The sequence below is a fragment of the Triticum aestivum genome, chromosome 3A, assembly GCF_018294505.1.
Source record: "Triticum aestivum cultivar Chinese Spring chromosome 3A, IWGSC CS RefSeq v2.1, whole genome shotgun sequence".
Taxonomy (NCBI): Eukaryota; Viridiplantae; Streptophyta; class Magnoliopsida; order Poales; family Poaceae; genus Triticum; species Triticum aestivum.
Genome location: NC_057800.1, coordinates 692060431 through 692071891, shown reverse-complemented (window position 1 = coordinate 692071891; position 11461 = coordinate 692060431). Strand labels below are relative to the sequence as shown.

At 43.3% G+C, this 11461-nt stretch overlaps 1 protein-coding gene and 2 pseudogenes across 1 annotated transcript; 2 read left to right on the top strand and 1 right to left on the bottom strand.

Annotated features, from left to right (window-relative positions):
• The first annotated feature begins 726 nt into the window (after positions 1–726).
• On the top strand, positions 727–2502 carry LOC123063267 (uncharacterized; annotated as a pseudogene).
• A 1220-nt stretch (positions 2503–3722) lies between these two features.
• On the bottom strand, positions 3723–4792 carry LOC123057166 (putative disease resistance protein RGA1; annotated as a pseudogene).
• A 2663-nt stretch (positions 4793–7455) lies between these two features.
• Positions 7456–10933, top strand: LOC123059163 (very-long-chain 3-oxoacyl-CoA reductase 1). Its single transcript, XM_044481799.1, has 4 exons — positions 7456–7841; positions 9349–9637; positions 9999–10068; positions 10452–10933. The coding sequence occupies exons 1-4, from the start codon at positions 7487–7489 to the stop codon at positions 10776–10778; spliced, it is 1041 nt and encodes a 346-aa protein (XP_044337734.1). The 5' UTR covers positions 7456–7486; the 3' UTR covers positions 10779–10933.
• The last annotated feature ends 528 nt before the right edge of the window (positions 10934–11461 follow it).

The window sequence follows — 11461 nt, the reverse complement described above, 5'->3', positions numbered from 1 at the left end:
GTCTTCAATGCCCCATGTTCGACTCAGTCAGATGAACATTGTGGTGTGCGTCAGCCGGAAGGGCCCAGTGATGCTGATAGAATCAAGTAATTCTCTTGGTGAAAAATCAGGCCATTCAAGCTTGCTGGTCGGTATCCACGTCATGGGCCTACCCCAGGGGATCCCATCGTCACTTTTCTCTTGGGACACACGGCATCATATATATAGACGACAGGAAAAGATCGACTTTAGATTGTGAGTGCAGTTTGGATGCATTTTATCCTCTTCAAAAGTACTCACTGATAGCGAAGTGCTCTTTTTGAGAGAATCAAAATATATTTGAAAGATCAGTTTTGTTCTTAGCAAAATTAAACTCATTAAACTACGCATGAAGAGCGGCCAACCAGCTATGCCACGTGATGCATGTTGATTGGCCGCGGTGAAAAAACTTTTGGACTTTTTTTAGACGAAGGTGTGGATTAATTTTTAAATGTATTTTTTTTAGATGAAGATGAGGACCTCTACTATTTTTTAAATGAAGAGTTATGCAAAGTGGCACTCGTTGGTAGGCTGTTGTGGTAATCTTTTTTTTTTTACTTTTTTTAGATAAAGATGTGGATTTTTTTAAGATGTTTTCTAGACGGACGCAAGAACTCTATATTTTTTAAATGAAAACATGCACATAGCTTTCCGTTAAGCGGCGCCACAGGACGCCCAGCCACTGGTACGTACTTTCAGTGAGCTAAAACGTGTCTTTCAGTGAGCCCAGGAAAAACTGCCTGCCGGCTCCACTTCCGCAGTATCCATCCATCTCGCCCCGCAGCTGTGCCCCGAAGAAAAAATCTCGCCCCGCAGCCAGACCAAACCCTCGCCGGCCGGCGCAGATGGGAGCACCCAGCGGCGGCGCTATCGCCGATCCTCTCTTCGCAGTTCGCGAGACACGCATCTGGTTGGTCCTCTCTTCCCTCACGCTCCCCTCGCCGCTGGGATCGATGAATCCCTAATTTCTCCTCCTTCGCCCCCGATCTGCAGATTGGCCGCTCGTTTCCTCCCCGGAGATGGCGACGGGATCCATGGAGGCGGCCCTCATGACCGATCCGACAATCAAGGTCCCCGACGACCTCCTTGTCGAGGTCATCTCCCGCGTGCCGTACAAGTCCACCTGCTGCTGCAAGTGCGTCTCCACGCGCTGGCGGGACCTCATCTCCCACCCCGACCACCGCAAGAAGCTTCCCCGGTCGACCCTCGCCGGCTTCTTCCACACAACCTCCGCCACGGGCGACCATGGTTACCTAAGCGTCTCAGGAAGCTGGTGCCCTCATGACGCCTCCCTCTCGTTCCTGCCCGAATACAAGAGCCTTCAAATCTTGGATGGCTGCAACGGCCTCCTCCTCTGCCGAGGCCGGAAGTCGTCTGTCCCAGAGACACTGGATGACCCCAAGACGCTGGATTACGTGGTGTGCAATCCGGCGACCTAGAAATGGGTAACGGTGCCCGCCACCAAGTGGTCCTGGTTGGTGGACAGCGCTTGCCTTGGATTTGACCCGGCCGTCTCCTCACATTTCTATGTGTTCGAGTTGGTACCCGCCCTTGCTTGGACTTGGTATAAGAGGGATGATTATAGCATTGAAGCGGTGGGGATCTACTCTTCCAAAGATGGAGTCTGGACACATCCAACTGTTTTGGACAATCCAATTGAGATATTCTACTTGTCAGGTGGTGTGTTCTTGAGCGGAGTATTGTATTTATGTTCTAATAATAATTCAGTTACAACCGTCGACCTGGAGGGAATTTGTAGGAGCATTCCTATTCCCACTTCACATGATGCTCCTGGTTGTCCTGATGCCTATGTATCACGGGGACAATTGTATCTCACAATTCAAGGTGCTTCTGAACTGTCTTTCTGGGTTCTTGAAGATTCTATTAGTGAAAATTGTTGGACCCTGAAGCTCAATATCAGCTACTTGCGACTGTTTGGAATAGACTATTCAAGCTCTGGGCGATTTTACGGTGTTATCTCAGCCCACCCAGAACACAATGTGATATTCATAATCAAAGAATTTATATCGAGATGCCGATCACTGAGAAAATTATATTCATATGAAATGGATTCTGGGGAACTGCATTTCATATGTGACCTTCCAAGGAATTCCAGGTTGCCTTATCTTTCCTATGTTCCTTTGTTCTCGGAGTCATTAGCAGACGGGCACTAAATGCCTTGTGTATTGGAGCCTCACAATTGTCAATCTTTCTGATGGTACTAGAGTTACATTAATGGTACAAGCAGGGAAGCAAGTGATTTGGGCAGAGCTTCATGAAGTTGTGATAAAGCGGTTGGTGCTTGACTGCACTCATGTACTGGACTTATGGAGCTAGCTAGCTATTTAGTAAACTTTGTACTCTGTTTGTGTTCGAGTGGCCATTTATAGCAGCCACGCAGGCGTAACACCCTACTACTTAACTATGGATATTTTACTGTTTTCTTGGAACTATTATGAATATTTTAATATCTACGTTCTTCTCTCTGCTTATTTCCCTATTTCTGAATGTATTTATCCGCTTATGAACTTTAGTTGTACATGAATGGTTATTTTCTTGTTCCTAACCTCTAGCTCTAATTAACCTAGTAGAACTTAAGATCTTGCAACCTTGTGTTTCCGATAGTAGAAATGAATGGTTATATTCTTTTTCTCAATCTCTAGCTCTAGCCTAGAACTTATCTTGTTGTTTGGCTGGACCTGGAATGCAAGACTGCTGTTGTATTTCTGTAGCTTTCGAAGACTACATCCTGTGGAGATTCAGTTCTCTTTGTTATTCCATTTCTGCGATGTATTTTTGTGAACACGATCTATTGGTAAGGCTTTCTGATACATGAACTGCTGTTTCAACTTTATGCGAACCTCAAGTGATTTTTTGCCATTCTGGTTTGATTATCGCTGGCTTCAACGCTTGATTCTCCTGCTGCAGTTTTCTAATAGAAGATGTGTGCCCGTTCAGTTAGTGTAACTACAACCTGTAGTCGCTTGAAATCTGTGATTTACATAGAGATTTATCAACATAGAAACTTCTTGCTGTTTGCCAAGTGACACCTATCTGGAGAAACTTCTGACTGCCAATTTCTTCTTCACACTTAAATCAGTTATAGACAGAGATGGCCAAGTCCTGTTATCTTCGTGTTGATTTGATCATTTCATGGTCGATGCTTGATCCAAGAGGTATGCATCCCCTTTCAAAATGGTATCCATCCAAGATTCCATCTATTGGAAGCTGAGGAGCAATGACACGGCAAGGGCAAGGCGTCAACCCCAGACAGGCTTCAGTTCTGAATCTCCATAGGCGGCAGGCACAAGCTTCAGTCCAGGCTCTCTAGCGCCTAGTGCTATTCAACAAATGAATCATCTTGACAGAAAAAAAATTCTGCAAAACAGAGTTTCACACGAGGCTGGGCTTCAGCCAAGGAGGGTCAGACGTGACTCTGAACTACTTCCTCTGTAAACAAATATAAGAGCGTTTAGATCACTAAATAGTGATCTAAACGCTCTTATATTTCTTTACGGAGGGAGTAGATAGCTTGACCATCAGACGTTCCTCACTGCCTTTCTGGAATGTCGACCAGTAGCAAATGGAATAACAAAAATAAGCTGAGTTAGTAGCAGATCGTCCATTATATAGGGAGATAATGTTCACACGTACAAAAATGGGAAAACTAGGCAGCAAAAGGGATTACATTCTTACTTTATGGATCACCCAACAACTTTCCTGGGGATGTGCTCAATATTTTGCCAGTTTGGATGTCCGGCTGTTCTACAAGACTTCATGAACTCATCGTTGCTGGAATCAAGACACATTTCCTCAATAGACTGGAGCAGTGTTGGAAGAGACCGGATATTCTTGCAATTACCGATATACGGTTCCTTGAGCAATGTGAGGTGTTCCATGTTGCCTGGTAAGTAGTCCCAGCTGCAGGTATAAATCCGGAGCACATGAAGATGAGGGAAAGCCTCAAATCTAGGTCCCAGTTGGCTGCATCTTATCTTGAGAGAAAAAGATTACGCAGGCTCGCTGGGCCACCGCTCTGCTTACCCACCATCCAATCTGATGTTCTTGAAGTCCCACGGGAGGTCACAGGCCCTCAAGTATCTTTGCTTCAACTTCTGGATTGCACCTTGTATCATTATCACCAACCCATACCAACCTCAGTTCTGTGAGCCATTCCTTGGCAGCTATATTGGCTTCAAGCGCTTCCTCCTTTCTTTTAACATTTTCAAAGCCATGGATCTGCAGACAGCCATGAAGCATGTTTAGGTCCCTCAGTTTCCATATCTCATAACCCTGTTCATTGCTTACTGTGAAGCACGATAGTGTTTGGAGCGAGATCAGCCTGCCCAAGTTAGGGAATTTCAATTTTGGCCAGTAGAACATGTGCCTCAAGTTGACAAGGTCAGCAAAGGGGAATTCCAACATTTCACCCCAGTAAAAATCTAGCAACCGGATTAGGTGAAGTTTAGTTAGTGCGCTTGGTAAAGTTACAGAGCATGAGTAGTCCGTCATAAAAGCAAGATAGAGGTGCTTTAACCGAGTAATAGATTTTGGGACCGAGAACTTATTGGTTTTCCTGATTCGACGATGTTTCTTGCTGAAAACAACGGATAGTATCCGCAATCTCGGCAGCCCCTTGCATATACTCTCAATGACTCTCTCCTCAACTGGTTTATCCTTTTCAACAACATCAATGCTGGGAGTCAACTACTTCTGGTTGTAGTAATGAGCATGACATTAACTCTTGAATGTAGCCCTTGGCTACATCTTCCATGTCCTCTTTTGCAAAGCTGCTCTTTACAAAGCCTTGCGCTATCCATAGGCGAACTAACTCATCCCTTTTCAACTTCGATCTTCGGGGCAAAATATAGCAGAATTCAAAGCATCGCCTAATGTATGGATTAAGCAGTTGATAGCTCCACCAAAGAGCATCATTGTGTTATTCACCATGCCATGGTTTGCAGGATTTTTCCAAAACTGGATATCTGGGTTTGTCCCAAGTCGTCCTACCCCTGCTACCGCTACAATAGGTGATTGGTGTAACTTTTCTGCAACCCTCCCAGCTCATATAAATTCTTCATCGACAACACTTGTAGTGCCTAGTTCATAATGCATAAATATCAAAAAGTATAAATCCTTGTCCAAATCAGGTATTTTAATAGGTTCATCATGCATAAATATTGCAATGTATGCACCTCACGCTTTTGTGTGTTTCATGAAATTTCTGAGCCGTTTTATTTATTTTATTTTGGTCATTACTTCTAGGTCACCAATGGATTCGTCATGGAATGATGGACGTGGGAACTCAGACCTTGACCAATTCATATTCAACGAGTTCATCATCTCATCGGATTTGGACGATGAGGGTGCTGAAATGATGATGATGATGCGCATCCAAGAGGAGTTGGAGAAGGCAGAGGAGCACGTCCTCAACTTCAAGGTTTCAATCAAGACTTGGAGAGTTATTCCCCATGATAGGATTGCTAGTGCACGACTTCTGTACATGGACTACTTCACATTGACCCGACATTCCCTAAAAGTTTCTTTCGTCGTTGCTACCAAATGAGCAGAAATTTGTTCTTGCGGGTAGTGGAAGTTGTGGAGAAGGTTGATGACAACTTCAAGCTGAGGAAGGATTATTTGCAAAAACGCCCCTTCTCTCCTCCACAGTTGCTCTCATGATGCTTACTTATGGTAAATCAACAGATGCAATTGATGCTAAAATTCGGATGGGAGATACCACAGTCCTGAACTCCATGGTGCAATTTGCACGCACTATGGTGAAGGTGTTCGGGTCAAAGTACCTAAGAGATCCAACTGTGGAGGACACAAAAAACTATTGGCAGTTGGAGCATCAAGAGGATTCCTAGGTATGTCAGGTTTAGTTGATTGGTTTGCATTAGCAATACCAAGGCCACACCAAAGAAGCCACCATCATACTTGAAGCAGTGGCAGCGAAGGACTTTGGATTTGGCATGCTTTCTTTGGCACACCAGGTTCGTGCAATGACATAGATGTGCTCCAATGATCTCCTTTGTTCAAGAGACTTTGTGATGGGGACTCTTCACATATGCCATCTTCATGTGTATCTAGGGTGAGATAGGAAAAATAAGAGTATCATACTGCATGCATGCAGTAGAGGACAAAAAAGTTCAAGATTCTTTCCTATTTGAAAAATTAAAATATTTTATCTCTTGAATGATCAATCTGATTTACGATATGTTTTCACCACTAGATTCATCGTGACAAGATCTTTAAAATTAGACCTTTCTGGTATAATTTTTGGGGTTGAAAATTCACAAGGTAGAGTACGTGATTTACTGGGCTAATCATCTGTAATTCTAGCTTCCAAATTATATGTCATTTGAAATGTTTTTGCGACATTTTTCGAGCTCATAAATTATCACATGGTATTGTGTGAGTCACACGTCACCGGCTTAAAAAACTCATAAATACTCACATCTATGCCACATATAAGACACCATTAATTTTTGCCGTTAAATTATTATATGCACAAAAATTATGTGTCCCCCTTCTTAATCGAGATCCAGCGACTTGCCAGACCCAGGAGTCTCTAGAAAGAAACCTTAACGTAGGGTTGGGCGAGGCCAGGTCGAATGTATTTAGAGCATGTACAGCCAACCTCCTCAAATTGACAGGGCGGGTGCGGCTACCATAGATCGGAAAGGAGAGAAAAGCAAAAAAGTTGACCCAACCGGACCCCCGAAAGCCTCCTTAAATGTCCGGACTGTCCGGCAATCCTCATATTCATCTCATATATAGGATAAGTATGAGGAGTGCCCGGACGTGCTCGGTCAGTGCTCGTGCGTCGGCCATATAGGATTGGGCCCCTCATAGAACATCTTTGTTTATTTATTATTATTTTTTCTTTTTTTTCACAAATCACATGCATGTGACCGGACATATAAGGAAAAAGTGAAAGACATGGTTGCGTGAGTGAAAAAAAAAGTCAAAGCGGACATGCTTGGACGCTAATCGGACGCGTCCACGGGCGTTGGAGAGGCCAAAATTGTTCAGCTCGGCCGCAGATGCCCTTGCTCCCACAGTAAACATCTTCAAGCGTTGGCCATAGTCAGCCTGAAACACGGTGGAGAACGAAGATGAGATTCCTTTTGTGTGGCGCACACACACACACACCCACACTGAGCAACATGCTTCCACTTGCACGGCTCACGTTGCTACAGTGTTGATTATTCCTTGTGTCCTCCTCCATTGATTGTACCGTGCTGTAGTTTCCATTGATTGATACAGTGTTGTACAGATCACGCTGATAAATTTTGGAAAGAAGTGTAGTTTTCATTAACTGATACAGATCGATCACGCGGCACGATCTCCTACTTCACTGAGATGTACAGTAGTTTCCATTAAGTCCGGATCGACCTACTAGTGCACAGAGATGTTTAATACAGGCATGGATCGGTCTGCAAGAGAACAAAAGAGAGTGAAGATGGGGGCTCTCCTCTTCCGGCAGCAGCAGGAGCCGGCATGGTTCGTCTCGCTCGCCATCCTTGGCGCTCTGCACGTCGCTGCCGTCGCCTTCCGTATCCTCTCCCACCTGCTCTTGCTGCTGCGCCGCCCCACTGACCTCTGCCACCGCTACGGCGCCTGGGCCGTGGTCACCGGCCCCACGTCCGGCATGGGCCGCTCCGTCGCCCTCGAGCTCGCCCGACGCGGCCTCAACCTCGTCCTCGTCGGCCGCGACCCTGCCAAGCTCCAGGACATCTCCGACACCATCTCTTGCACCTACGCCGTGCAAACCAAGACCGTCGTGGTCGACCTCGCCCTCATCGCCACGCCTCAAGGTAATTATGGATTTATGGTAGGGATTTTTTTTTTCGTTTGGCTAAAATTTTGCTGACTGACGTATCCAATGAAATTTCCGAAACTTGGAAAATTATTTTAAATAGAACAGATTTTATTTGAATATGACTAAATTTAAGTTCAAACTAATGGATATAAGAAAGTATACTATTAAAGCATCCCAAAACTAATGGACATTACAAGTATTTCCCGGACCCTCTCTGTCCTATTCCCTCCTTTCCGGTTTAGAGCATGGTTAGGTTAATAGAAGAGCATGTTGCAGCTATATAACAGTGCCATGTCATCTAAAGCCTTCTTAAAAAGCGCACTTATACATAAACTGACTGTAGATTGGCTACTAATCTGTCTATAGCATTAAATGATTCAGTATGGAGGAAGCAAGAGGACATACATGATTGGTTTAGGTAGTAAACAGCCGGCCAAAAGCTCACACACGGGCTGCATGCAGGCTTTTTATTCTCGTTTACCGTGATACAGCCGGGTTGTATGTAGAGCACCCGCTTAAGTGTCTTTTTCTACTTAGGCTGGTTGTAATGATATTATTATAGCTAGTATCATGCGTGTTAACTAGACAATTTTCATGAGGTGTCATTACATTAAATGAAAAAAATGCTCAAAAAAATGAAAAAAAGAGGGTTGGGTATCATATCATAATACCGTATCATAATAAATGATATGCTACTATGTATCACGCATGAGAATAAATAATGTATTACATGATACTAATATATGATACTATGCATTAGGAAGCTAGTATCATACACTAGCATCATATACATGATACTAGTACGTGATACTCCCCATTACAACCAGCCTTATCACTCCTCCCCATAAGATTTTGATGACATGGCACTTGTTACAGCCAGCTGATTAGGACTATTGTACTTGCTCTTATAGGGTTCAAATCTAAAATCTCATCAACCAAGGCACATGGTGAGTGAAGGTATATATCTCATACTTTACAAAACTACCCAAATTAAATTGATGCATTAATTGGGATTAATTGCAGTGCATGCATGCTTAACCACTAGATGAGTAGTAGCATTACATGCATTGGTGAATTCTTTTTTAATTATTGCATGCAATGATTTAATGTGTCTCGGAATCTCAAAAGGAAATGGAGATGAGCCCTTTAAATTGAAAAAAAGAAAAAAATAAGGTAACCCTATAAACTGGAAAGGAGGGAGTAGTGGTTAGTCCACTATAGCCTTAATAAAAGTGAAATTGAACAAAAAGTACTGACCCCTAGTACTAGTAGCTAGGAAAATAGAAGGATAACCACCCTGAGAGGCAAATCCTCGATTATATCAAGGATTTAGTAGGTTTTGTAGTCGGCAAGTTCAAATGTATGTACCTAAATATTTTAAGTTAAATTTTAAATGTTCGCTGACTCTCGAAATGCATGAAATTTTGGGAAGTTTAAGGCGATGGACGTACAAGACACGAGCTGCACGCCAGTTATATTTACTGATTGTATATATTTGGCAGGTGATGAGGCACTTCGGCTGCTCCGGCATGCGGTAGCGGGGCTCGACGTTGGGGTGCTGGTAAACAACGCCGGCCTAGCGAAGCCCTGCGCGGTGTATCTGCACGAGGCGGACGTGGAGGCCTGGGTGAGGATGATCAGCGTGAACCTGTGGGCGCTGACTGAGGTGACGGCGGCGGTGCTCCCGGGGATGGTGGAGCGGGGCAGGGGTGCCATCGTCAACATCGGCTCTGGGACCACCCTGACCATCCCGTCATTCCCGCTCTTTTCCATCTACGCCGCGTCCAAACGGTACATATATACTACTCCATTCGTTCCAGAATATAAGATATATTGATTTCCGTGCAAGCCAATCATTTGAATGTTTAACCAAAATTATACAATAAAGTAACAACATCTGCAATACCTAATAGATAAAATATGAAACTACTATTCGTGATGGATATAATGATATAAATTCTGTATTGTGGATATTAATGTATTTTTTCTAGAAACTTGGTTAAACATGCACTCGTTTGACTTTAGAAAAAATAAATACACCTTATATAAGGAACGGAGGGAGTACCACCTAGTACAACTCTTCTGTCGTTTTCACTTGATATATCTGTGATATACCAGGACATTTTCTGAGTTCAATAAAAGTACATTTCAGGTACGTTACTCAGTTGTCCAGGAGCCTTCACGTTGAGTACAGGGGCAAAGGAATTGATGTACAATGTCAGGTACGTACGTGGGGCCTACTATAATATTAGAATGAAAATGCATATGGGCAGTTCATGTTTGTTTCTGCGTGTTCCTTACAACCATCCGCCGAAATCTATCATTACTATTGAATGTTTCAAAAGTGTAATACGTGTCCATTCCTATTTAGGAGTCTTGTTGAATCCTAGTAATACAAGCGAGTTGCATATCAACAAGTTAATCCAAAATACAAGCACTTTATGTAGATAAAATAGCAATTCGAATTAAAATCTACAAACATTTATCTGCTATTAGAATCTATAAAAGCTTGCTAAGTACGTGGCGATGGATCAATTTAGACGCAACACAATCAGCGTTGAGTGGATCAAAATTAATACCATGGCATTGTGTCATGCAACTGCAGGTGCCGTTGTTCGTGGAGACCAACATGACATTGGGGGCGACAGCATCCCGCAAGCGACGAAGCTTCTTGTCCCGGCTAATCATGCCGACATCGGACGAGTATGCCAAAGCGGCGGTGTGTTGGATCGGGCATGGCCCGCTCTGCATGCCTAACCTAGGTCACCGGCTCGAGTGGTGCATCTGCCATGTTGTGCCCGACTGGATACTCGATGAGTTGTGCCTCCGGCTGAACCTATGGCACAGAGTTCGTTTCCAGCGCCTCAGGACGATGAGAGCATCATGGACAAACGTCGTCAACGACGGATGTGTGCCTTGCAAGCAAGTCTAAGTAGTTTTTCATGCATCATTTGCTGGTCTGTATGTATACATATCTTCCTTGTATGTGTTGGAAATATATGTCTTAGAGGCATTCATTAGTTATTTATATTGTCCATGAACATTATCACTGATATGTATCAACTAGTATGTGACTTGTTTGTGAAAGGTATTGTCTTGGGACATAAAATTTCTGAACGAGGTATTGAGGTGGATAAAGCTAAGGTTGATGCAATTGAGAAAATGCCATGTCCTAAAGATATCAAAGGTATTCCTAGTTTCCTCGGTCATGCTGGTTCCTATAGGAGGTTTATTAAAGACTTCTCTAAAATTTCTAGGCCTCTTACCAATCTTTTACAAAAGGAAGTTCCATTTTTTTGATGATGATTGTGTAGAAGCCTTTGAAACACTTAAGAAAGCCTTCATTTCTGCACCTGTTGTTCAACCACCTGATTAGAACTTGCCTTTTGAAATTATGTGTGATGCTAGTGATTATGTTGTTGGTAATGTTCTAGGACAAAGAGATAATAAGAAATTAAATGTTATTCATTATGCTAGTAAAACTCTAGACAGTGCCCAAAGCAATTGTGCTACTACTGAAAAAGAATTCTTAGAAGTGGTGTTTGCTTGTGATAAATTTAGATCTTACATTGTTGATTCTAAAGTGAATGTTCACACAGATCATGCTGCTATAAA